The sequence below is a fragment of the Oncorhynchus kisutch genome, linkage group LG7 (assembly GCF_002021735.2).
Source record: "Oncorhynchus kisutch isolate 150728-3 linkage group LG7, Okis_V2, whole genome shotgun sequence".
In the NCBI taxonomy this organism is placed as follows: Eukaryota; Metazoa; Chordata; class Actinopteri; order Salmoniformes; family Salmonidae; genus Oncorhynchus; species Oncorhynchus kisutch.
The window spans coordinates 13,027,244-13,055,172 of NC_034180.2; the positions used below are offsets into that span (position 1 = coordinate 13,027,244).

The following is a 27,929-nucleotide window of genomic DNA, read 5'->3' on the forward strand; positions in this document are numbered from 1 at the left end:
ATTATGAAACACCATTTTTTAACATTTTTATTAAAAATCCTTGGTCAATTTTTTGGTGAGGCCTGGCTTCCCTTGGAAATCAAAAGAACTGGGAACTCTGAACTGGGAAATCTCCGACTTTAGTGGGTTACAGGCAACTGGGAACTCTGGAGAAAAAAAACGAGCTCCGCCTGGAAAAAATCGTTTTGAACGGCCAACAACTTCGGAATCCCAAGTCGGAAACTAGGGCATCTTTCTATAGCTCCGACTTTCCTTCCTGAAGATTTACCGACATCATGGTTTGACCTCGTTTTTTCCCGAGTTGTCTTGAAAGCAGCATCAAAGTAGGCGGTGCAAGTCGAAGGTTCTGGAAGTTCATCGCCAGGACGAGAGGGGGGGGGTCTAAGTAGAAATAATAATAATATTTTCTCTCTACAGACGTCTATTGTAACAGGTAGCTAATCGCAATATAATGGTGTTTTCTTTCTGCAAAAAAAGTAGTGTTCCTAATTGGTAACAAACTACTAGCTAAGCTACTACTATCACTCTCAGCTAGGTCTGGGATTGCTAGCCAGCTAACGTTAGCCTAGCTAGCTATCAAACCTAGGTAAGTTACCTAGCTAGCTAACTTAATGTTATATTGGATACTGGAAACTAGCTAGATTGGTCTCTTGTCCTTTAAGCGTTTTGTCAAATAATGTAGCTTGCCAGCGTTAGCCAACGTTAATGTAGCTGACGCTAGCTAGCGCTTCTAGAGTATTGGGAAAGACAGTAACGTTACAGTATGAAGATTGGCAGAAACTGCTTCTCCAATACAAGAGATCACCTCCTAGCCCTTGATCACGACACAGTTCCATTCCATTACTACTAGCCCTTGATTATGACACAGTTCCAATACACATACAAGAGTAATTGGAAGAATGTGTCTTCTGTACAGGGATGTTTTGTTAAGCCCCAATGCCCTTTCTGAACATTAACACGCATCGCTTGCGGTACGGTTTTGGAAGCATGAGGACTTTGTATTTGAAATCAGAGAGAAATAATAGCGCTTTTGTTTACGGACACAAGTCAGTGGACTACCTGTTCTAATTACTTAGCTATCTTCGTCTCTGAACACCTAACGTGTTACCTGTGAGTAAACTGAAGACAAACACCACATTTAAAAAAAACGTTATTTATTTAACCTTTAATTTAAATAGGCAAGTCAGTTAAGAACAACATCTTATTTACAATGACGGCCAAACCCGGACGACGCTGGGCCAATTGTGCGCCGCCCAATGGGGCTCCCAATCACGGCTGGGTGTGATACGGCCTGGATTCGAACCAAGGACCGTAGTGACGCCTCTTGCACTGAGATGCAGTGCCTTAGACCGATGTGCCTCTCGGGGCCCCAAATGTGTCACTGAAAATACTGTCCTCTGTAATTGTGTTAAAAGTGTACAGTAATTGTTTTTAGCATTTGTGAAATTATTTTGTTAATATTAAAGTAAAGCTATTTATATTTCTAGAACCATACCGCAATTGAGAATCGATTCACGTTTAAATGGCACATTTGGCTGAAAGAGCCAATTCGCCCTTTAAACAGAACATTTAAGATCCTTTATTTAAGGAGCAGTGTTAGGCTCCTTTAGTCCAATATTGGGCTACCATAGCTGTATGGATCTGTGCATAACTGCTACAGTCAGTGTATATCTTCTTTTAAAGATTATTTATTGCTGATGAAAGCCATATGTTTTGAAAGCCGTTTCCCAAGGGATGATTGATTATTGATGTTCAAACACAGCGTCAGGATTGTAGTTCACACGAACCAGTCCTGGGCGAAGCTGACGGCTGAAAACTGTAGGGAAAAATCAAATGTTTGTGTTAAAAAAAGAGTAATGTTAAAATCACATTGCACATTTAGCAAAGACAGAATGCATTTTAAACTTCACACACAGTAATATTTTTGTTTGACAATACAATTATTTGATCGATAGGAGAGGGGGGAATATACTTGTGCTTTGAAAAGCGCAAGAAAAAAAAATAAAGACAACACTTCTATTTTTCACCATAGCCTGCCAAATTTGCAAGATAATTTTTCCCATTTTGATTTCGGCACAAATGAATGTGGCATGGTCTTGCCCATGGATTTTTTTCAGCATAGTCTCAATGAAGAGTTCCGTGTTTTGACTAGCCATGTGCACTTACAAGCCTGCTAGAGTTAGTGGTAGGTGGACGAGCAATAAATACTTTTGTAGGACGGATGAAGGTGGAATGTGAAGCTAACCGAAGCTGGTTATCTTTAGAAAACCCTGAGTAGATCTAGCTTGCTTTGTAGGACACCCCTCTGACCTGTTTCACAAGCGTTCTCAGAAGTCTCACCATGATGCGCTTCTGCGTTCAGAAACTCTTGTGGTATTGGTTAGATCAGATGTTAAGAGCTAACCCCTCATGTTGAAATACATGTTGCTATTCACCAACTTTGGTTTCTAATGCTATCTGATTTGAGATTTCTATTGTCAAATTGCTGTGGTGGGGTAGGCAGTTGTCATACCAAGAAGTGGTTTCAAATGCAAATAATGTCATTAGTTCTGAGCGATTAACCAAAATGTTTTTTTAAAGCAACTAATTGTCTAAGTTCGGTTCAATTATTTGATTTCCATTTTGTTTGTTTTTCTGTGAGAGTGCAATCTGCAGTTTTTCTTGATCAGATCAAGCCCAAACTGCAATGTTTCCAACAGGCCAATATTCTACATAGTTTAGAACAGAACAGGTGGTAGTTAACCAATTGCGCGCCTACTTGTCCGGTAAGAGACGGAGAGAAGAGACAAGAACACACGATCGAAAGGGATAGAGATTGATAGTTGGTATTCAGCAGTCGTAAAAGTATTTGAAATACTAAATAGTGATTTCACAAGACCCCCCCCCCCCCCATTTTTCTGTCGAAAACGTTATTTCTTTGTAATCGAGCCATAACTGAACCGACCTCAAAAAGTACATGGCTCAGCACTATATGTCATACAGGAAGAGAAACGGACACTTGTGTGAACAGCATTTTTTCCCCCTCTGCAGTCTGTAATAAACAACAATGGTGAAGGAAACCGGCTTTTATGATATGTTGGGTGTTAAGCCCAATGCCACTCCAGATGAGCTGAAAAAGGCTTATCGTAAGCTGGCCTTGAAGTACCACCCTGACAAGAACCCTACGGAGGGGGAGAAAGTGAGTGGATGTATTCAGAAAACCACTTTGCATCCACCATAGTCACAGAGTAAATTTTTCCATACCACCTTTAACTTTTCTGAGCTGTGTATGTTATAAACAATGTGAGACTGCTTCTGTGAATAGGTTCTGATTTATTACCAGTGGTTGAGTGGAGAAAAGTTATGCATGCCAGTGTAGCGGTATTAAGAACTTACAGTAAACTCACTCCACAGCTAGCTTGAAATGTCGCAGACGGGGCTATCCAATTGGTAAATTTTGTATAGCTCAAATGGTTTGCACATTCTCGAGCGGGTGTTGGCAAGGTAGAGGACCCTGGTTCAAGCCCAGTCAGAGGCAAGTTCAGGGAGGCAGCTATATGCTAATCCAGCACACTGATACCAGTTGTGCAAGGTTAATTTAAGAGATGAATATGGAAAATACATACATTGTTTCTACAGTTCTGTGAGACATTAATATTTTTGAGTACTAGTTGAGATTTCTATTAGTAGTTTGTGCTCTGAGAATTGATAATTCCGTTTTTTCTTCCCAGTTTAAGCAGATCTCTCAGGCATATGAAGTGCTATCGGACTCCCAGAAGAGAGAGGTGTACGACCGGGGTGGGGAGAAAGCCATAAAAGGAGGGGGCAGTGGCGGGGGTTTTGGATCCCCCATGGACATCTTTGACATGTTCTTTGGAGGAGGTGGCCGAATGCACCGGGAGAGGAGAGGTAAAACAAAATAGTACAGAATAGTACAGAGACAAATATTACCTTCCATAGACGTCAGACTTCAAATTCTGGCCTTTGGTTTTCTGTGGTTCTTCTTAACATCTCTAAAGCTAATGCTTTGCCCCAATGTGCTCTCCAAACCTAGGAAAGAATGTTGTTCATCAGCTCACTGTCTCTTTGGAAGACCTCTTCAATGGCGCCACGAGGAAACTTGCTGTCCAGAAGAATGTTATTTGCGAGCGATGTGAAGGTGCTACATTACTACACATGTTACATTGTTGGTTAACCTAGGTCTTGATCAGTCCCTTATTAAAAGGATGAAAATGACCAGTGTAGGGACCCTAAAGTCATCGGGTTCAATAGCCCTGTGTGATCGTGCATGGATTGGATGTCATTCTACTTTGTTGTAGTGATTTAAGGTTTTTACAAGATCACATTATAAACAATTGACTGTTAGAGGGAGGTAAATGCCTCTGCTAGGATAAAACATTTCCAAGATCATCTTCATACGATGCCCAAACTGTATTGTTTGGTTCCATTGTTTTTGTTGCTCTGATTATAAAATGCATACATTAAAAATATACATGCATGCATAGTAAAAGGTGATGTAATAATAGAGTTATTGCTGCAAACAACCGGGGTGATATGGACTGACATGGCTGTGTTTTGGGGTAGGACGCGGGGGAAGGAAGGGCGCGGTGGAGATGTGCATGTCCTGTCGGGGCACGGGCATGCAGGTGCGCCTCCACCAGCTGGGGCCGGGCATGGTGCAGCAGGTGTCCACCGTGTGTGGGGGCTGCCAAGGCCAGCGCATCAGCCACAAGGACCGCTGCAAGGCCTGCAGTGGACGCAAGATCCTGCGGCAGAAGAAGATCCTGGAGGTCCACATTGATAAAGGTGAGGCGGTTGATTCGTTGTTGTCCATCAAGAGAAGCCTTTCCACAGCTTACAATTTACATATACTTATTTCAATATATTTCCAGGTAAAATTGTGAAGATTTTCTTACTCCATTTTGAGGATGTAGGAGGTTTTAGATGTTTGTCCATTTAACCAGAGTTTTGGATGTCTGTTATGTGATACAACCTACATTTTCTTCACTTCTGGTCCTGGAGAGCTACATGGCTAATACACCTAATTCATGAAGTCAAAATCTTTTATTAGTTGGATCAGTATTTCTAGCCCTGGGCAGAGACAAAGGCATGCAACACACTGCAGTCTTCTAGGACCAGGAATGAAGAGCATTGTGATAAGATGACATAGGGAGTGACATATCAGTGCCTGATTTACACCATACAAGGCCAACGAAAACATACTGTGTGCTGCTCACATATTTCCTTTTCACATTGTCCTTTCCAAAAACGTTTCCAGGATCTGTGGCGGATCCTTAACCAGGCCAGCCCCGTACATCTCAGTTTGACCCTATAGTGTAGAATGGCAGTCAATTGACAAAATGCTGGCTACATATCAACTTGTGTACAAAACATTAGGTACACCTTCCTAATATTGAGTTGTACCCCTTTTGCTCTCAGAACAGCCTTGAGGTGTCGAAAGGGGATGCTGGTCCATGTTGACTTCCCACAGTTGACAGTTTGGGTGGATGTCCTTGGGGTGGTGGATCATTCTTGATACACACGAAAACACACACGAAAAACCCAGCAGTATTGCAGTTATTGACACACTTAAACTGGTGCGCCTCGTCCAAAACCACTTAAATCTTTTGTTTTGCCTATTCACCTTTTGAATGGCAAACACACACACAATACATGTCTCGATCGTCTCAATGCTTAAAAAATCCTTCTTAAACCTGTCTCATCCCCTTCATCTACACTGATTTGAAATGAATTTAACAGGTGACGACATTTGGAAAGTATTCAGACCCCTTGACTTTTTTCACATTTTGTTACGTTACAGCCTTATTCTAAAATGAAATGAAATTAAAATGTTTCCTCAATCTACAAATAATACCCCATAATGATAAAGCGAAAACATGTTTTTAGAAAGGTTTGTAAATGTATTTAAAAAATAAACAAAACCTTTATTTACACAAGTTTTCAGACCCTTTCTATGTGACTCAATTGAGCTCAGGTGCATCCTGTTTCCATTGATCATCCTTGATGTTTCTGCAACTTGATTGGAGTCCATCTGTGGTAAATTCAATTGATTAGACATTATTTGGAAAGGCACACACCTGTCTATAAGGTCCCACAGTTGACAGTGCATGTCAGACAAAACCAAACCATGTGGTCGAAGGAATTATTTGCAGAGCTCCGAGACAGGATTGTGTCGAGGCACAGATCTGGGGAAGGGTGCCAAAAATGTCTGCAGCATTGAAGGTCCCCAAGGACACAGAGGCCTCCATCATTCTTAAATGGAAGAAGTTTGGAACTACCAAGACTCTTCCTAGAGCTGGCCCCCAGGCAAAACTGAGCAATTGGGGGAGACCTCCCATGGTCAGGGAGGTGTCCAAGAACCCCATGGTCACTCTGACAGAGCTCCAGAGTTTCTCTGTGGCGATGGGAGAACCTTCCTGGAAGGACAACCCTTTCTGCAGCACTGCCAATCAGGCCTTTATGGTAGAGAGGCCAGACGGAAGCTGCTCCTCGGTAATGCTATGTTCCCCATTCAACATGACAGAGCTTGAGGATCTGCATAGAAGAATGGGAGAAACTCTCCAAATGCAGATGTGCCAAGCTTGTAGCGTCATACCCAAAAAGACTTGTCTGTAATCACTGCTAAAGGTGCTTCAACAAAGTACTGTGTAAAGGGTCGGAATAGTTATGTAAATGTGATCTTTCTATTTTTTTATATACATTCCCAAAAATGTAAACTGTTTTTGCTTTGGGGAGGGGGGGGGGGGGAAATTAATTCATTTTAGAATAAGACTGTAATGTAACAAAATGTGGAAAAGGTCAAGGGTTCTGAATACTTTCCGAATGCACTGTACGTTCACACACAGCTTAAAGGGTCACTTTTCAACCTCCCTTTTCATATTTCTCCAGCACCATATCAGTCTACATACAGGTAACTGCCAAAATAAAGGAAACACTTGAGTAAATGAGGGATTCAAAGTGTATTGTAAGCAGGTGCTTCCTCATGGTGTGGTTCCTGAGTTAGACAATTAAAGCTTCCCATCATGCTTAGGGTCATGTATAAAAATGCTCAGTTGCACATTATTTTGCCTACCATGGCTAGCAAAGATCTGTGATTTTAAAAGATGGTTCTCAAAGGAGCATAGTTTTTTTTTTATATATATATATATTTTTTTTACCTTTATTTAACCAGGTAGGCAAGTTGAGAACAAGTTCTCATTTACAATTGCGACCTGGCCAAGATAAAGCAAAGCAGTTCGACAGATAAAACGACACAGAGTTACACATGGAGTAAAAACAAACATACAGTCAATAATGCAGTATAAACAAGTCTATATACAATATGAGCTAATGAGGTGAGAAGGGAGGTAAAGGCAAAAAAGGCCATGATGGCAAAGTAAATACAATATAGCAAGTAAAATACTGGAATGGTAGTTTTGCAATGGAAGAAAGTGCAAAGTAGAAATAAAAATAATGGGGTGCAAAGGAGCAAAATAAATAAATTTATTAAAATTAAATACAGTTGGGAAAGAGGTAGTTGTTTGGGCTAAATTATAGGTGGGATATGTACAGGTGCAGTAATCTGTGAGCTGCTCTGACAGTTGGTGCTTAAAGCTAGTGAGGGAGATAAGTGTTTCCAGTTTCAGAGATTTTTGTAGTTCGTTCCAGTCATTGGCAGCAGAGAACTGGAAGGAGAGGCGGCCAAAGAAAGAATTGGTTTTGGGGGTGACTAGAGAGATATACCTGCTGGAGCGTGTGCTACAGGTGGGAGATGATATGGTGACCAGCGAGCTGAGATAAGGGGGGACTTTACCTAGCAGGGTCTTGTAGATGACATGGAGCCAGTGGGTTTGGCGACGAGTATGAAGCGAGGGCCAGCCAACGAGAGCGTACAGGTCGCAATGGTGGGTAGTATATGGGGCTTTGGTGATAAAACGGATTGCACTGTGATAGACTGCATCCAATTGGTTGAGTAAGGTATTGGAGGCTATTTTGTAAATGACATCGCCAAAGTCGAGGATTGGTAGGATGGTCAGTTTTACAAGGGTATGTTTGGCAGCATGAGTGAAGGATGCTTTGTTGCGAAATAGGAAGCCAATTCTAGATTTAACTTTGGATTGGAGATGTTTGATATGGGTCTGGAAGGAGAGTTTACAGTCTAACCAGACACCTAAGTATTTGTAGTTGTCCACGTATTCTAAGTCAGAGCCGTCCAGAGTAGTGATGTTGGACAGGCGGGTAGGTGCAGGTAGCGATCGGTTGAAGAGCATGCATTTAGTTTTACTTGTATTTAAGAGCAATTGGAGGCCACGGAAGGAGAGTTGTATGGCATTGAAGCTTGCCTGGAGGGTTGTTAACACAGTGTCCAAAGAAGGGCCGGAAGTATACAGAATGGTGTCGTCTGCGTAGAGGTGGATCAGGGACTCACCAGCAGCAAGAGCAACCTCATTGATGTATACAGAGAAGAGAGTCGGTCCAAGAATTGAACCCTGTGGCACCCCCATAGAGACTGCCAGAGGTCCGGTTTAAAGTGTGTCAGTCGCCAGATCTCAATCCAATTGAACACTTATTGGAGATTCTGGAGCGGTGCTTGAGACGGCGTTGCCACCACCATCAACAAATTATGGAATATCTTATGAAAGAATGGTCTGGAACTCTATCCCTCCAATAGAGTTCCAGTCACTTGTAGAAGCTAGGCCAAGGTACATTGAAGCTGTTCTGGCGGCTCGGGTGGCCCAACGTCCTATTAAGACACTATGTTTGCGTTTTCTTTTATTTTGGTAGTTACCTGTATGTGAAAATGGTGTTTCTATGATCTGTAGTTAAAAAGTAAAAATAAATGTTTCTATAACATTGCAGGGTTTGATTAAAAGTAATTCAAGTAATTCAAACGTTTAAGTTTCTAGCCAGAAGGATGGTATTTTCTTGCTCCCCACGAACCTGTTTGAAAATCAATGTTAACTTTTGATGTCATCGGTAGAACTAACTTTTTTTCTACAAAATGTAGAAATGTGTCGTTTTCACATGTAGACACTGGTATTGTGCTGGAAATAATCAAAAGGGGTGGAATTGCCCTTTTAAGAAAGCTCATTCAGCAAGTTCACTTAGTGTATCCTTGAGTTGTGATACTAAAACCTTTTGTGAATTTATCCAATGGACAGCCATAGTGACATCCAATGGACACCATAGTGACTGAAGCAAACTGTAGTGTGTACTGTGAATTCTGTTGTGGTTGGTTGTCCCCCTACTCTTTGGCTCTATGGCGCTGGTTGTCCAAGGCAACAGTCAGGACTTTTTCACATATGAATTTGGTACCCTGGAGCATTTTTGAGAATTCAATTATCCGGAATCTGTAAATTTCCATTATTGTCAAAGCAATTTGACAATAATGGAAATGTACAGATTCCGGATATAATTTCTGTAACTAAGTTTCATGCGACAAGCACTACTGCATTACAGGGCCAGGTTTGGTTAGCACTTCCACATCTGCTTTATAGCGTGGATCTGGTTACCAAGCGCTCCAGGATCCAAATCATCTAGGGATATGTGGAAGTGCCCTAAATGTTTCAAGGCATGGTTGCGCGTCAACGGCGTTTACCCAGATAATTCTGATCCGTCTTCTCTTAATGCAGTTAAATATGGGCCAGTTGAGTTAAATAAATCCTACATTTTTGTTGCAGGTATGAAGGATGGACAGAAGCTAGTTTTCCATGGGGAGGGAGATCAGGAGCCAGAATTAGAGCCTGGTGACATCATTATTGTCCTGGATCAGAGAGTCCATCCTGTCTTCACCAGGTAAAAGATGAAACCTCTCATGCTAGTCCTTATTCACTACCAGCCTCAACCCTATGTCTATATCACATTGTCTAATTGGACCAACAAATGTGTTTGTGCACAAATTTGGCAGTTCCATTGTTCTACTCAATACTTTTTATATTCTTCAGTATTGTATTGGTCTGTATTCTGTACTAGCCTATAGTACTCTTTCTGTGTTTGCAAACATTGCCGCATGAGGGCGATGCGGGAAGTTGGTGGCAGAACAAGGGGGAGTTCTTATAGAATGCCAGCAAAAAAGCCTCTATTTACATGTTGCTTATGAGTGCATTTCACACTACTTTTGGATTATAATAGGATTTACTTAAACACGTCAACCAGTAAAATGGCTCTCTGGCTAGCTTTAGCTTCAGCCTATATCAATGAGGGTTAGCATTCTAGCTAACAACTGTGGATCAAAGTTATTTAGCAAAAATCACAACCAAATATAATCTTAGCAACTGTTCAAGCAAGGATTCAAACATCATTGTAAGCGTATTTGAACCCCAAAAATACAAAATTTTGCAGTAATAAAAACATAAATCTAGGCTGTTGAATGGGCACAGATGGCGATGGCTTTCTTAATGCTCCAAGAGTCGCACGCATCTGTGTGACGTCAGTGTGTCGTGTACTGGAAAAAAGGTCTATGCATCCAGGCATGTAGCAAAATGAAAATTTGGCCAATTCAACAACAAAACAAAAAAAATCCCATTGAGAGGCAACCAGTTCTTGAATTTCACTTCCTGAATTGAAATGCAATCGATCGCAGCCCTATTGACTGTGCTCTATTCTCCAGGCAAGGGGAAAATCTGACCATGACAATGGAGCTGCAGCTGGTGGAGGCCCTGTGTGGTTTCCAGAAGCCTGTTCAAACTCTGGACAACCGAAGCCTCCTCATCACCTGCCACCCAGGTACACTTCCTAGATTATTTCACCTAACAGAAACTGTGCAATTAATTTTTTATAAATATGTTTTTTATTTTTTTGTTGATCGTATTGCACGTTATACCGGTACCATCGTAATATAACGGTACCAAAACGTCATGATACTTATACCAAAATCACCTGCTTGTCTCTGTCCACTCTTCCTGCGTATCTCTATTCCTCCATCAGTTAAAAAAAATATATACAGTGCCTTGCGAAAGTATTCGGCCCCCTTGAACTTTGCGACCTTTTGCCACATTTCAGGCTTCAAACATAAAGATATAAAACTGTATTTTTTTGTGAAGAATCAACAACAAGTGGGACACAATCATGAAGTGGAACGACATTTATTGGATATTTCAAACTTTTTTAACACATCAAAAACTGAAAAATTGGACGTGCAAAATTATTCAGCCCCCTTAAGTTAATACTTTGTAGCGCAACCTTTTGCTGCGATTACAGCTGTAAGTCGCTTGGGGTATGTCTCTATCAGTTTTGCACATCGAGAGACTGACATTTTTTCCCATTCCTCCTTGCAAAACAGCTCGAGCTCAGTGAGGTTGGATGGAGAGCATTTGTGAACAGCAGTTTTCAGTTCTTTCCACAGATTCTCGATTGGATTCAGGTCTGGACTTTGACTTGGCCATTCTAACACCTGGATATGTTTATTTTTGAACCATTCCATTGTAGATTTTGCTTTATGTTTTGGATCATTGTCTTGTTGGAAGACAAATCTCCGTCCCAGTCTCAGGTCTTTTGCAGACTCCATCAGGTTTTCTTCCAGAATGGTCCTGTATTTGGCTCCATCCATCTTCCCATCAATTTTAACCATCTTCCCTGTCCCTGCTGAAGAAAAGCAGGCCCAAACCATGATGCTGCCACCACCATGTTTGACAGTGGGGATGGTGTGTTCAGGGTGATGAGCTGTGTTGCTTTTACACCAAACATAACGTTTTGCATTGTTGCCAAAAAGTTAAATTTTGGTTTCATCTGACCAGAGCACCTTCTTCCACATGTTTGGTGTGTCTCCCAGGTGGCTTGTGGCAAACATTAAACGACACTTTTTATGGATATCTTTAAGAAATGGCTTTCTTCTTGCCAATCTTCCATAAAGGCCAGATTTGTGCAATATACGACTGATTGTTGTCCTATGGACAGAGTCTCCCACCTCAGCTGTAGATCTCTGCAGTTCATCCAGAGTGATCATGGGCCTCTTGGCTGCATCTCTGATCAGTCTTCTCCTTGTATGAGCTGAAAGTTTAGAGGGACGGCCAGGTCTTGGTAGATTTGCAGTGGTCTGATACTCCTTCCATTTCAATATTATCGCTTGCACAGTGCTCCTTGGGATGTTTAAAACTTCTTCACAACAGTATCTCGGACCTGCCTGGTGTGTTCCTTGTTCTTCATGATGCTCTCTGCGCTTTTAACGGACCTCTGAGACTATCACAGTGCAGGTGCATTTATACGGAGACTTGATTACACACAGGTGGATTGTATTTATCATCATTAGTCATTTAGGTCAACAATGGATCATTCAGAGATCCTCACTGAACTTCTGGAGAGAGTTTGCTGCACTGAAAGTAAAGGGGCTGAATAATTTTGCACGCCCAATTTTTCAGTTTTTGATTAGTTAAAAAAGTTTGAAATATTCAATAAATGTCGTTCCACTTCATGATTGTGTCCCACTTGTTGTTGATTCTTCACAAAAAAATACAGTTTTATATCTTTATGTTTGAAGCCTGAAATGTGGCAAAAGGTCGCAAAGTTCAAGGGGGCCGAATACTTTCGCAAGGCACTGTAATTTAATGGCGAGCGGGGACGCAGACCCTGATGACTCTTCTGTTACATTGGAGCAGAGCGAGCAAAGTTGATACATTGGAGCATTTTATTGCCTGGTATAATCAAGAGCACAGGCCAGTCTAAGTATACTATGCAATAGCAAGTTTGTGGTCATGCATTTGGGTAGAATTTCACAACCGTGTTGCGGGATGTTTCAAACTAATCCTGGGTCGTTAGTTATTGGTTTGATAACAAACAACGTTCTGTCAAGTTACCTAGCTAGCTAACAACCTGCTCACTTTACAGTAAGTCTAGGCAAATTCCCAGGTGTAGGAAGAAAGGAAAATACTCTGCTACTCATGAGATGTGCTTCAAAGGTAGGATTCATATAGGCCTAATGTAAGCTGCGCTATAAATTTAAAAAAATATATTTCTGGTGCTCATTAACCTCAAATGTAGATAAATGGAATCCCCAAAAGTAATTATTTATCATGAAAGGGTCATAAACAATAACTAGTAATGCTGCAAACTCCAAAAAAGGTCTATCCTTTCAGGTAGAAAATTGCTATAAATTGCTTAGGTGTAGTCACTTGAGAACACAAGCTCAAGTACAGTACAAATGATAAAAGTATGAAAATATGAAATATTTTGACAACTCTATGAATAAGGCTTGAAATTACTTACATTTTTTCTAAATATAGTATATTCAATTCATAAAACGACCAACTATAAGATTTCTCCTTCCTTACAACTGTAAAATACGTATTTGTATATTTAGTGTTAGTGTGCATATTTTCTAAAGGTCTCTCTTGATCAAAATGTCTGCCCCCATCGCTGTGAACATCTCCCAGAGCTCTAGCTTCCTGAACTCGCCTTTCATCTCATATTAATCTTGTCTATGAGTGTTTTTTGTTTCAAATCTTAAGTATTTTTAATTACTGACTGAAATCTCTCTGAATGTGCTACAGCGATGAAACCACTCTCTCCTGTGTTACGATGTAAGGATTTCAGGCATATGGTGTTAGTGTTTAATGTTGTTAGTGGCTGTGACATAGAGTTCAGCCAGGAGTTGATGGACAGTCTGAAGAGCGAATGAAATGGTAGGAGGGACATCCCAGCTTCAAGTGATGTCAGATTTCACATCCTGCTTCACACAGGCAAGAGACATACTCCTTCCTGTGTCCTTAAGAACGCTCAATGCAAGCCATTTCGATCTATGGTGTCCACAGATCGATTTAAATGAAAATGTTGGTCGGAACCGGTACCAGAACCACACAGGTCCCCTAAACTGGGGACTTTACATCTTAAATTATGTTTGGTGCCTAATGTTTTTAAAGTTGGGAGCGCGCACAGCGCTCCCAACTTTGTAAGTGTTTGGGGGAGAGAGAGGGAAATGGAGGGAGGGAGAGTGTTAACTGAAGAGTAAAGGTTTCATGCAGTGTTTTCATGCAGTGCATTGATGATGTCGTCCCCACAGTGACCGTATGTACAGTCGTGGGCAAAAGTTTTGAGAATGACACAAATATACATTTTCACAAAGTCTGCTGCCTCAGTTTGTATGATGGCAATTTGCATATACTCCAGAATGTTATGAAGAGTGATCAGATGAATTGCAATTAATTGCCATGAAAATGAACTGAATCCAAAAAAACATTTCCACTGCATTTCAGCCCTGCCACAAAAGGACCAGCTGACATCATGTCAGTGATTCTCTCGTTATAACACAGGTGTGAGTGTTGACGAGGACAAGGCTAGAGATCACTCTGTCATGCTGATTGAGTTCGAATAACAGACTGGAAGCTTCAAAAGGAGGTTGGTGCTTGGAATCATTGTTCTTCCTCTGTCAACCATGGTTACCTGCACGGAAACACGTGCCGTCATCATTGCTTTGCACAAAAAGGGCTTCACAGGCAAGGATATTGCTGCCAGTAAGATTGCACCTAAATCAACCATTTATTAGATCATCAAGAACTTCAAGGAGAGAGGTTAAATTGTTGTGAAGAAGGCTTCAGGGCGCCCATGAAAGTCCAGCAAGTGCCAGGACCGTCTCCTAAAGTTGATTCAGCTGCGGGATCGGGGCACTACCAGTACAGAGCTTGCTCAGGGATGGCAGCAGGCAGGTGTGAGTGCAGCAAAGAAGCCACTTCTCTCGAGGAAAAACATCAGGGACAGACTGATATTCTGCAAAAGGTACAGGGTTTGGACTGCTGAGGACTGGGGTAAAGTCATTTTCTCTGATGAATCCCCTTTCCGATGGTTTGGGGCATCCGGAAAAAAGTTTGTCCGGAGAAGACGAGGTGAGCGCTACCATCAGTCCTGTGTCATGCCAACAGTAAAGCATCCTGAGACCATTCATGTGTGGGGTTGCTTCTCAGCCAAGGGAGTGGGCTCACTCACAATTTTGCCTAAGAACACAGCCATGAATAAAGAATGGTACCAACACATCCTCCGAGAGCAACTATTCCCAACCATTCAGGAACAGTTTGGTGATGAACAATGCCTTTTCCAGCATGATGGCGCACCTTGCCCAAAGGCAACAGTGATAACTAAGTGGCTTGGGGAACAAAACATTGATATTTTGGGTCCATGGCCAGGAATCTCCCCAGACCTTAATCCAATTGAGAACTTGTGGTCATTCCTCAAGAAGCGGGTGGACAAACAAACAACTCACAAATTCTGACGAACTCCAAGCATTGATTATGCAAGAATGGGTTGCCATCAGTCAGGATGTGGCCCAGAAGTTAATTGACAGCATTCCAGGGCGGATTGCAGAGGTCTTGAAAAAGAAGGGTCAACACTGCAAATATTGACTCTTTGCATCAACTTCATGTAATTGTCAATAAAAGCCTTTGGCATCTTAAAAAATGCTTGTAATTATAAGATGGCGTAGCAGTGCAGACGTGTTTTGTTCGTCCTCTCGTGTACTTTTATATATTTTTTGTCTTTTTTGTCTCTTCTCCATTTTAGTTCATTTATACCTTCCAGTAACCTGCCTCACCCAATGTGATACAGAACCGCTATTATGTCATTTTTAGACCTTTTTTAGCAGGAACCACAGCCATCAGAAGCTAACCAGCTAATTAGCTACAAGCTATTTAGTCATTGTTAGCCACTGCTAGCAGCCTTTACCTTCTGCACAAGTACCAGCCCTTTAAAAAATATATATATATATATATATTTAGCCTGGATAATACTCGCCAGCCAACCAGTATCGGACTGTCTCTCCACTATAACGCCGGATTCCTGCTGTAATTCCTGGACTATTCTCCTGATCTTCACAGCTAGCTAGCACCCACCGATTTACCCAGTACCGAAGCTATCCCTGAGGCCCACCTCCCGGCCTACTCAGTTGTTCACCCGGGCTCCACCCAAACACGGCTAGAACACACTACTCCACCGGATCCTTGCCGTAAGCTCTGGACCGTGGCACCAGATCACCCCTGCTACCGAGCGGAAGCTAGCACCAGTTAGCCGTGAGCCAGGCGCATCTCCCGGACAGAAAACTAAATTACTACAATACCTCTTTTGCCACCTGGCTTGGATCGTTAGTCGACACAGCGCCCTGCCGCACCACCACGACAGGTCTGCCGACGAATACTCCATCCGCTGTGCCTTCAACCAGCCTCCGTTGGAGCAGACACTTCTACTAGCCCCGGGCTACTAACTTTAAATGCTGCGTCACCCGCGTGCTAGCGTAGTAACGACTACTCCGTGGCCTCCCTGTTCCATCTATTGCTGCCCCCTGGACCCTATGATCACTTGGCTACATAGCTGATGCACGCTGGACTGTCCATTATTCACAGTACTCCATTCTGTTTATATATTTATTTACTTTATTTATTTATTTATTTTATCTGCCGGCCCCAGCGGCGAACTCAGGCTCTGTGTGTAGTTAACCGACCCTGCCCATTCATCGCCATTTTACCTGTTGTTGTTTTAGCTGATTAGCTGTTGTTGTCTTAGCTAGCTCTCCAAATCAACACCTGTGATTACTTTATGCCTCGCTGTATGTCTCTCATATGTCAATATGCCTTGTATACTGTTGTTTAGGTTAGTTATCATTGTTTTAGTTTACAATGGAGCCCCCAGTTCCACTCATTATACCTTTGATACCTCCTTTGTCCCACCTCCCACACATACGTTGACCTCACCCATTTATAACCAGCTTATCCAGAGATACAACCTCTCTTATCATCACTCAGTGCCTGGGCTTACCCCCGCTGTACCCGCACCCCACCATACCCATGTCTGCACATTATGCCCTGAATATATTCTACCACGCCCAGAAATCTGCTCCTTTTATTCTTTGTCCCCAACGCTCTAGGCGACCAGTTTTGATAGCCTTTAGCTGTACCCTCATCCTACTCCTCCTCTGTTACTCGGGCGATGTGGAGGTAAACCCAGACCCAGCGTGTCCCCAGGCACCCTCATTTGTTGACTTCTGTGATCAAAAAAAAACCTTGGTTTCATGCATGTCAACATCAGAAGCCTCCTCCCTAAGCTTGTTTTACTCACTGCTTTAGCACACTCCGCCAACCCTGATGTCCTTGCCGTGTCTGAATCCTGGCTTAGGAAGGCCAACAACAATTCTGAGATTTGCATACCCAGCTACAACATTTTCCGTCAAGATAGAAGTGCCAAAAGGGGAGGAGTTGCAATCTACTGCAGAGAGAGCCTGCAAAGTTCTGTCATACATTCCAGGTCTATACCCAAACAGTTTGAACTTCTAATTTAAAACTTTACCTCTCCAGAAATAAGTCTCTCACTGTTGCCGTCGGCTATCGACCCCCCCCCCCCCTCCGCTCCCAGCTGTGCCCTGGACACCATTTGTGAATTGATCGCCCCCCCCATCTAGCTTCAGAGTTTGTTCTGTTAGGTGACCTAAACTGGTATATGCTTAACACCCCGGCAGTCCTACAATCTAAGCTAGATGCCCTCTATCTCACACAAATCATCAAGGAATAGACCTCCGCTGTTTTCAATCAGGATCTCAGCAATCACTGCCACATTGCCTGTATCCGCTATTGGTCCGCTGTCAAACGACCACCCCTCATCACTGTCAAACGCTCCCAAAAACACTTCTGCGGGTAGGCCTTTCTAATCGACCTGGCCCAGGTATCCTGGAAGGATATTGACCTCATCCCGTCAGTTGAGGATGCCTGGTCATTCTTTAAAAGTAATTTCCTCACCATCTTAGATAAGCATGCCCCGTTCAAAAAAAAAATGCAGAACTAAGAACAGATATAGCCCTTGGTTCACTCCAGACCTGACTGCCCATGACCAGCAAAAAAACATCCTGTGGCGGACTGCCATAGCATCGAACAGTCCCCACGATATGCAACTGTTCAGGGAAGTCAGGAACCAATACACACAGTCAGTCAGGAAAGCAAAGGGTAGCTTTTTCAAGCAGAAATTTGCATCCTGTAGCTCTAACTCCCAAAAGTTTTGGGACACTGTAAAGTACATTGAGAACAAGAGCACCTCCTCCCAGCTGCCCACTGGACTGAGGCTAGGTAACACGGTCACCACTGATAAATCCATGATAATCGAACATTTCAATAAGCATTTCTCAACGGCTGGCCATGCCTTCCTCCTGGCTACTCAAACCCCGGCCAACAGCTCCCCCCCGCAGCTACTCGCCCAAGCCTCCCCAGATTCTCCTTCACTCATATCCAGACAGCAGATGTTCTGAAAGAGCTGCAAAACCTGGATCAGTACAAATCAGCTGGGCTAGACAATCTGGACCCTCTCTTTCTAAAACTATCCGCCACTATTATTGCAACCCCTATTACCAGCCTGTTCAACCTCTCTTTCGTATCGTCCGAGATCCCTAAAGATTGGAAAGCTGCCGCGGTCATCCCCCTCTTCAAAGGGGGTGACACCCTAGACCCAAACTGTTACAGACCTATATCCATCCTGCCCTGTCTATCTAAAGTCTTCGAAAACCAAGTTAATAAACAGATCACTGACCATTTCAAATCCCACCGTACCTTCTCCGCTGTGCAATCTGGCTTCCGAGCTGGCCACGGGTGCACCTCAGCCACGCTTAAGGTACTAAACGATATCATAACCGCCATCGATAAAAGACAGTACTGTGCAGCCGTCTTCATCGACCTGGCCAAGGCTTTCGACTCTGTCAATCACCGTATTCTTATCGGCAGACTCAATAGCCTTGGTTTTTCTGATGACTGCCTCGCCTGGTTCACCAACTACTTTGCAGACAGAGTTCAGTGTGTCAAATCGGAGGGCATGTTGTCCGGTCCTCTGGCAGTCTCTATGGGGGTGCCACAGGGTTCAATTCTCGGGCTGACTCTTTTCTCTGTATGTATCAATGATGTCGCTCTTGCTGCGGGCGATTCCCTGATCCACCTCTACGCAGATGACACCATTCTGGATACTTCTGGCCCTTCCTTGGACACTGTGCTAACTAACCTCCAAACGAGCTTCAATGCCATACAACACTCCTTCCGTGGCCTCCAACTGCCCTTTAACGCTAGTAAAACCAAATGCATGCTTTTCAACCATTCGCTGCCCGCACCCGCCCACCCGACTAGCATCACCACCTTGGACGGTTCCGACCTAGAATATGTGGACAATAATGTGGAATAAATACCTAGGTGTCTGGCTAGACTGTAAACTCTCCTTCCAGACTCATATTAAACATCTCTAATCCAAAATCTAATCTAGAATCGGCTTTCTATTTCGCAACAAAGCCTCCTTCACTCACGCTGCCAAACTTACCCTAGTAAAACTGACTATTCTACCGATCCTCGACTTTGGCGACGTCATCTACAAAATAGCTTCCAACACTCTACTCAGCAAACTGGATGCAGTCTATCACACTGACATCCGTTTTGTTACCAAATAACCTTATACCACCCACCACTGCGACCTGTATGCTCTAGTCGGCTGGCCCTCGCTACATATTCGTCACCAGACCCACTGGCTCCAGGTCATCTATAGGTCTATGCTAGGTAAAGCTCCGCCTTATCTCAGTTCACTGGTCACGATAACAACACACACCCGTAGCACACATTCCAGCAGGTATATCTCACTGATCATCCCCAAAGCCAACACCTCATTTTGCCGCCTTTCCTTCCAGTTCTCTGCTGCCAGTGACTGGAACGAATTGCAAAAATCGCTGAAGTTGGAGACTTTTATTTCCCTCACCAACTTTAAACATCAACTATCTGAGCAGCTAACCGATCACTGCAACTGTATATAGTCCATCTGTAAATAGCCCACCCAATCTACCTACCTCACCCCATACTGTTTTTATTTTATTTACTTTTCACACCAGTATCTCTACTTGCACATCATCATCTGCTCATTTATCACTCCAGTGTTAATCTGCTAAATTGTCATTATTTGCTCCTATGGCCTATTTATAGCCTACCTCATGCCTTTTGCACACACTGTATATATACTTTATTTTCTCTACTGTGTCATTGACTTGTTTGTGTTATTGGCTTGTTTATTGTTTACTCCATGTGTAACTCTGTGTTGTTGTCTGTCACACTGCTTTGCTTTATCTTGGCCAGGTCGCAGTTGCAAATGAGAACTTGTTCTCAACTAGCCTACCTTGTTAAATAAAGGTGAAATAAAATTTAAAATACTTCAGTATTCCATAGTAACATCTGACAAAAATATCTAAAGACACTGAAGCAGCAGACTTTGTGAAAATTAACATTTGTGTCATTCTCAAAACTTTTGGCCACGACTTGTCACGGTAGGGGATTTTGCTATAGGACCGTTAAGGTACCCCCTGTCGAGAGTGATACAAGTCGTCTCACTCAAGTTCTTATGTCACCCGGCTAACAGGTGACTCACAGGCCCGCCGGACTGGCCTGGTTATGTATCCTGCACTTTTATTCTGAGATTAGCCTTATGTGGTGCCGTTAGGCGTGTTTCGGGATCTTGGATAATATCAATCAGACTTAGTACCTCAGTACCTCTTCCCTGTGGTACCTTTACCAGGCATCTTTAGTTCTCAAAGAGTAGACTCTTCAACTCGCCATTGCTCTATAGGATTCCCAAAGACTCTTTTGTATCTAGACAAACGATTTACGATTTAATGCCTATTTACCCTTTATAGAGTAGGCTCTTCAACTCGCCGTTGCTCTATAGGGTTCCCAATCACTCTAGTATCTAGACAAACAATTTACGATTTAATTCCTACACCCGTCGGTTAATACTGCTTGAATATTAATATAGAGTAACTTTGCTTTTTACAATATTAATGAGTTGGCTGTCCAATCCTTTAAATTGTCTTTTGTGTAGAAACTAGACTTGTTCCCCTAGAACGGCAGTGTCAGAGGCGTTCTCTCCCCTAGGGTTTTGGGTCTAGTTTCTACTTTTTATTCAATGTTTGCAAGTCACACAGTTCTACACGTTATTACAGTTTCTTCTTTGTCCTTAATTTATAACATCAACAATCATCAAAACACTTACTACTTTTAATGCCTTTATATATGTATTACAACAAGCGGTTCATTACCTTAGCGCAGGTTGACCTGGTTGGTCCCCAAAGAGTATGTTCTTCCACTCACAATTTCTCCAGAGGCTTATCCAATCACTTAGTATCTGTTTCTCCTACTAGAAGTTTGTACTATGATTTATTGATTAGTGAAGAGAACAGTTCGAGACAAAAAAAACTTACAACACCACTGTTGCTATTCATCCACTTCGGTTAGGAGGTGGATTTATTCAGCACGGGGAGTGTGGAGAGTAGTTGTCTCAGTATGTCTCGTTCAGAAATCAGAAGTCAAGAGATACAAATGTTCTAGAGTATGAAAGTCAGATATTACCTTTTTAGGTTGATGATAGTTGAAGTATCACGAGCTGTCTTTCGGTGATAAGTCAAGTAGCACTATCATGCCCTCTTAAGGAAGGCACTCTTCTTATACTCTTTTCGGGACCAGGTCGGCTTTAGCGCCGAGTCACATTCTAACCTTATGGCGAGCTATTTCTGTAAGGGTTCGTTTGACATGTTACTGTGAAACATTACTAATGACAGATGCATCCTCTATCCCCAACCCTTGCATCAGTTTAACTCTTTCAAATTATACTGCTAGTCTAGCTCTTCCTCGTTCCATCGATGGCCCGCTCTCTCCCCCTTCTGGGGGCGGTGCCCGAATGCAAGGCATCTCCTCAGGCCAGCTATCCGGCCCCCACTCAAGAGGCGGTGACGGTGTGTGCTGATCCAGCGAAGGAGGTGTCCTCAGAGCCCCTTTTTGTGCTACCACATCAGACTGTACATATCTGAACCAGAAGCCATGGAAAGCGCTGCCGCTTTTTTTTTATTTAACTCATATAGCCTCTCCCAGTCCTCTTTGCGTGAGTTTCCCTGGCAACAACATTTGAATAAATCTAACCTTCCCCTGACATCCGCAATTAAAAGCTCAGAAGTGGGTTTGCCGAAACTTGACATTTCATCACAAGTATAGAGTCATAACAAAGGTGAACGAGTCCAAGCATCTTCCGACAGGTGGCTGTTTTCACCAGTCCTATTCTCAGAACCTCAGATAGCCAGGTGGGGCCCAGATAGGAGGAGTATGAACTGTAGACGGTTTCTGTCTTCTGATAGTGTCTGAAGGGCACAAAACTCAAAACAGGTTTTAACACACACACACACACACACACACACACACACACACACACACACACACACACACACACACACACACACACACACACACACACACACACACACACACACACACACACACACACACACACACACACACAGGTCTCCTGAAGAGGAGAGCTTACAGTTTATCATAACACAATTTATTAACCCTTTAAAAGGTATGAGGCCATGGTATAACCCTCTTCACTGACATTTTCAACCTCTCCCTGACCGAGTCTGTAATATCCACATGTTTCAAGGAGACCACTATAGGCCCTGTTAACAATAATGTAAAGAACCTGCCTAAATGACTACCGCCCCGTAGCACTCACGTCAGTAGCCATGAAGTGCTTTGAAAGGCTGGTCATGGCTCACATCAACACCATCATCCTTGAAACCCTAGACCCAATCCAATTTACATAACGCTCCAACAGATCCACAGATGACACAATCACTCCACACTGCCCTTTCCCACCCGGACGAAAGGAACACCTATGTGAGAATGCTGTTCATTGACTACAGCTCAGCGTTCAACACAATAGTGCCCTCAAAGCTAAGGACCCTGGGACTAAACACCTCCCTCTGCAACTGGATCCTGGACTTCCTGATGGGTCGCCCCCAAGTGGTAAGGGTAGGCAAATACACATCTGCCGCACTGATCCTCAACACGGGGGCCCCTCGGGTGTATGCTTAGTCCCCTCCTGTACTCCCTGTTCACCCACGACTGCATGGCCAAGCATCCAACACCATTAAGTTTGCTGACGACACAACAGTGGTAGGCCAACATATCCCTCAATGTGAGCAAGACAAAGGAGATGATCATGGACTTCAGGAAAAGGAGGGCCGAACAGGCCCCTCTTTAAATTCGACAGGGCTGGAGTGGAGTGGAGTGGGTTGAGGGTTTCAAGTTCCTTGGTGTTCACATCACCAACATACTATCATGGTCCAAACCCACCAAGACAGTCGTGAAGAGGGCCTTTTCCTCCTCAGGGGACTGAAAAGATTTGTCATGAGTCGCCAGGTCCTCAAAGTTCTACAGCTTGCGCCATGACCAGTTTCATCCCCGCCTGGTATGGCAACTGCTCGGCGTCCGTAAGGCGCTACAGAGGGTAGTGCGTACAGACCAATACATCACTGGGGACAAGCTTCCTGCCATCCAGTACCTATATACGAGGCGGGGTCAGAGTAATGCCCAAAGAATTATCAAAGACTCCAGTTACCCAAGTCGGACTGTTCTCTCTGCTACCGCATGGCAAGCTGTACCGGAGCACCAAGTCTAGGTCCAAAAGGCTTAAAAGTTTATACCCCCAAACTATAAGATTGCTGAACAATTAAACAATTAACCTGGATCATTTACATTGGCCACCCCTTGTTTTTACACTACTGCTACTCGCTGTTTATTATCTATGCATAGGCACTTTACCCCTACCCACATGTACAAACTACCGCGACTAACCTGTACCTCTGCACATTGACTCAGAACCGGTACCCCCTGTATATAGCCTCGTTATTGATATGTCATTTTATTGTTTATTTATTTTCTGTTTTATTTAGTACATTTTTAAAAAACAATTTCTTGAACTGCATAATATTACTGCATAATATTCGATTTTATTTGACATGCACATCATTATGCATGTACAGTATATTCCTTCCTCCCATTGCTCCAGCCAGATTAGATGTAAGTGAGTGTGAACAGTGTGAAGTTCATTCCTTATGTGTTGTATTGATTAGAAGTGTGAATATCAGTGACAGGGTTTTTGGGTAGCACATAATGTTTAGAAAATGGGAACAAGTGTCCGGGGGGGCGAACAGGATGCTAGGCCACTCAAAAATGTTCCCAATGGTATCGCTATACTACTCGGTTTAGTAAAATGTTGGTATTGTGACCTCACCAGTTGATAGTTTCTAAAATAAAAATAAATCTAATTTTTACCTTTGCAGGGGAATTGATCAAACCTGGCGACAAGAAGTGTGTCTTGAATGAGGGGATGCCCATACACCGCCGGCCGTTTGAAAAGGGACGCCTCATTATCCTCTTTTCGGTAAAACACACACACCATTCAGGACTTGATACTGTAGATGTTGAACTATTTAGTATTTATTCTGAACAAAATATAAACATAACATGTAAAGTGTTGGTCCCATGTTTCATGAGCTGAAATAAAAGTTCCCAGAAATGTTCCATATACACAAAGCTTGTTTCTTACAAATTTTGTGCAAAATTTGTTTACATTCCTGTTAGTGAACATTTCTCCTTTGCCATGATAATCTATCCACCTGACAAGTGTGGCATATCAAGAAGCATGATCTTTACACAGGTGCACCATGTGCTGGGGATAATATAAGCCCACTAAAATATGCAGTTGTCACCACACAATGCCACAGATGTCTCAAGTTTTGAGGGAGCGTGCAATTGGCATGGTGACTGCAGGAATGTCCACCAAAGCTGTTGCCAGAGAATTGAATGTTAATTTCTCTACCATAAGCCACCTTCAAAGTCATATTAGAGAATGTGACAGTACTTCCAACTGGCCTTCACAACCGCAGGTGTAACCACTCCAGCCCAGGACCTTCACATGCGGGATTGTCTGAGACCAGCCACCCGGACAGCTGATGAAACTGGGTTTGCACAACGGAAGAATTTCTGCACAAACTGTCAGAAACTGTCTCAGGGAAGCTCATCCGCATGCTCATCATCCTCGCCAGTGTGTGTATATAAACTCAGCAAAAAAAGAAACGTCCTCTCACTGTCAACTGCATTTATTTTCAGCAAACTTAACATGTGTAAATATTTGTATGAACATAACAAGTTTCAACAACTGAGACATAAACTGAACAATTTCCACAGACATGTGACTAACAGAAATTGAATAATGTGTCCCTGAACAAACGGGGGGTCAAAATCAAAAGTAACAGTCAGTATCTGGTGTGGCCACCAGCTGCATTAAATCTCCTCCTCATGGACTGCACCAGATAAGCCAGTTCTTGCGTTGAAATGTTACCCAACTCTTCCACCAAGGCACCTGATAGTTACCAGACATTTCTGGGGGGAATGGCACTAGCCCTCACCCTTCGATCCAACAGGTCCCAGAGGTGCTCAATGGGATTGAGATCCGGGCTCTAAACTGGCCATGGCAGAACACTGACATTTCTGTCACGCACAGGACGAGTAGTATGGCTGGTGGCATTGTCATGCTGGAGGGTCATGTCAGGATGAGCCTGCAGGAAGGGTAGCACATGAGGCAGGAGGAGGTCTTCCTTGTAACGCACAGAGTTGAGATTGCCTGCAATGACAACAAGCTCAGTCCGATGATGCTGTGACACACCGCCCCAGACCATGACGGACCCTCCACCTCCAAATCGATCCCGCTCCAGAGTACAGGCCTCGGTGTGACGCTCATTCGTTCGACTATAAATGCAAATCCGACCATCACCCCTGGTGAGACAAAACCGCGACTAGTCAGTGAGGAGCACTTTTTGCCAGTCCTGTCTGGTCAAGCGACGGTGGGTTTGTGCCCATAGGCGACGTTGTTGCCGGTGAGGACCTGCCTTGCAACAGGCCTACATGCCCTCTGTCCAGCCTCTCTCAGCCTATTGCGGACAGTCTGAGCATTGATGGAGGGATTGTGCGTTCCTGGTGTAACTCGGGCAGTTGTTGTTGCCATCCTGTACCTGTCCCGCAGGTGTGATGTTCAGATGTACCGATCCTGTGCAGGTGTTGTTACACGTGGTCTGCCCATGCAAGGACGATCAGCTGTCCGTCCTGTCTCCCTGTAGCGCTATATTAGGCATCTCACAGTAAGGACATTGTAATTTATTGCCCTGGCCACATCTGCAGTCCTCATGCCTCCTTGCAGCATGTCTAAGCCACTTTCACGCAGATGAGCAGGGACCCTGGGCATCTTTCTTTTGGTGATTTTCAGAGTCAGGAGAAACGCCTCTTTTATTAGTGTCCTAAGTTTTCATAACTGTGACCTTTAATTGCCTACTGTCTGTAAGCTGTGTCTTCATGAATTGTTTATGGTTCATTGAACAAGCATGGGAAACAGTGTTTAAACCCTTGAAGATCTGTGAAGTTATTTGGATTTTTACAAATTATCTTTGACGTTCTTTGGACGTATCTTTTTTTGCTGAGTTTATATTGGGTTATCTTATTGAAATGGCGTCCTAATTAAGCTGTGACACCCACAGGATGGCGCACAATTGGCCCAGCGCCGTCCAGGGTAGGGGAGGGTTTGGCCGGTGGGCTTTCCTTGGCTCATCGTGCTCTAGCCACTCCTTGTGACGGGCGCCTGCGATCTGACTCCGCTCGGTCGTCAGTCGAATGGTGTTTCCTCCGACACATTGGTGCGGATGACATTCGGATCAAGCGAGCAGTGTGATAAGAAGTAGGCGGCCAGGCAGGACATGTTTCGGAGGACGCATGACTTGACCTTTGCTTCTCCTGAGCCCATTGAGGACTTGCAGAGATGAGCCAAGGGACCAAATTCGGGGAGATATATATTAATTCACTCCCTCAGTTTTAAACTGCCACAGACAGTATTGTTGTTTTATTAAACCACTGGAAAACTACTGGCCAGTAGCCATTTTGTCGTAGCACTTTTATTTTTATTATGTAATTGATACTATAAAGTCTGCACTTTGTAACCTGTGTAACTCGTGCCGTGTTTTGCGTTGCTTTGTGAATGTTTCAGTTGGTTCTTAACTTTTTATTTAAATGTCATGAAATTATGGTGTAGAAATTAAAACCATTTTCCTTTTTGTTTTGTTTTTTTCCAAAGGTGGTATTCCCCACAGCCAACTTCCTCCCCAAGCACAAGCTGAAGGAGCTAGAGCACTACCTTCCTGCCAAGAGTGAGGCGGAGCAGCCCGAGAGTATGGACGACGACCTCTACATCTACGCCGACCTGGAAGACTGCGACCCGGCCAGAGTAAGACGCAGTCAATACCACTACATGGTGGAGGATGACTACCCGTCTGCTGGTGGGGTCCAGTGCCAGACCTCATAAGACCCCCTCACCTCACACCAACCTCTAACCCCAGGCCCCTCCGGAAACGTGCACAATCTGCATCTTTAATTTTTTATTCTCTTAACTTACAACGCTAACTGTGGTGCTGAAGCGGTCCTTTGGGCCTGATACCTGGATCTACGTTCCAATGCGACTTGGCTGCCTTTTAGTTGGATCGTGTGCCTGAGTGGATGAAATACATTTCTGGTTAAATTCCTTAGATTGAGATTTTGGAAGCGCTATGGATGCTGTCACTGACTTTTTTTAAAAGTGTTTGTATATTAGCAGGTTTTGAACACCCGCTGTCTGCTTTTTTTTGCTTCCAAAGGTCACAAAATAAGATAGTTGGAAGCTATAATTCATGTTGCCTAATTGAATCCTCGCAGTGAAGAACCATATAGACCTTTGTGCATATTGCTCCATTTTAGAATGAAATGTTTTTGTATTCCACATTAGCATAGTTGAAAGATACTTGCCAAATATTACACTATTTAGTTTTTATTCATTTTTAATAATGATGTAATGATGCATGTTTATCTCCATTTCATAAAATGCACATTGGCCTTGTGGTTCTTCCTCTGAATCATCCTATCTTCTGTAGTATGGCATACATGTTTATGTTCAACTGACGATGGAAAAAGTTATTTACCCCATTTGTATGATCTAGAGTTGTCTAATCTGTTTAATTCTACCACTCGTCATGGGAATTAGTCAAACTGTAAATAAACTTTCAATAGGCCTCAAGACGTTCTGCTATTGATATTGATGTGCTGTGACTGTCACAATTATTTAAA

At 43.2% G+C, this 27,929-nt stretch overlaps 1 protein-coding gene across 2 annotated transcripts; it reads left to right on the plus strand.

Annotated features, from left to right (window-relative positions):
• The first annotated feature begins 301 nt into the window (after positions 1-301).
• Positions 302-27,895, plus strand: LOC109894200 (dnaJ homolog subfamily A member 1-like). 2 transcript variants are annotated; one of them, XM_020487488.2, is made up of 9 exons: positions 302-433; positions 3,031-3,178; positions 3,711-3,888; positions 4,034-4,138; positions 4,564-4,785; positions 9,660-9,774; positions 10,589-10,704; positions 24,068-24,168; positions 26,908-27,895. In XM_020487488.2, the coding sequence occupies exons 2-9, from the start codon at positions 3,047-3,049 to the stop codon at positions 27,133-27,135; spliced, it is 1,197 nt and encodes a 398-aa protein (XP_020343077.1). In that variant the 5' UTR covers positions 302-433; positions 3,031-3,046; the 3' UTR covers positions 27,136-27,895. The 2 variants fall into 2 exon arrangements, with proteins under 2 accessions (XP_020343077.1, XP_020343078.1); XM_020487489.2 differs by having other exon boundaries at positions 331-586; positions 26,908-27,879.
• The last annotated feature ends 34 nt before the right edge of the window (positions 27,896-27,929 follow it).

Coding starts and splice junctions, on each gene's coding strand:
- LOC109894200 (XM_020487488.2), top strand. CDS start 3,047: ATGGTGAAGGAAACCGGCTTTTATGATATGTTGGGTGTTAAGCCCAAT. Junction 3,889..4,033: donor AATGCACCGGGAGAGGAGAG/GTAAAACAAAAT, acceptor CTCCAAACCTAG/GAAAGAATGTTGTTCATCAG. Junction 24,169..26,907: donor GCCTCATTATCCTCTTTTCG/GTAAAACACACA, acceptor TTTTTTCCAAAG/GTGGTATTCCCCACAGCCAA.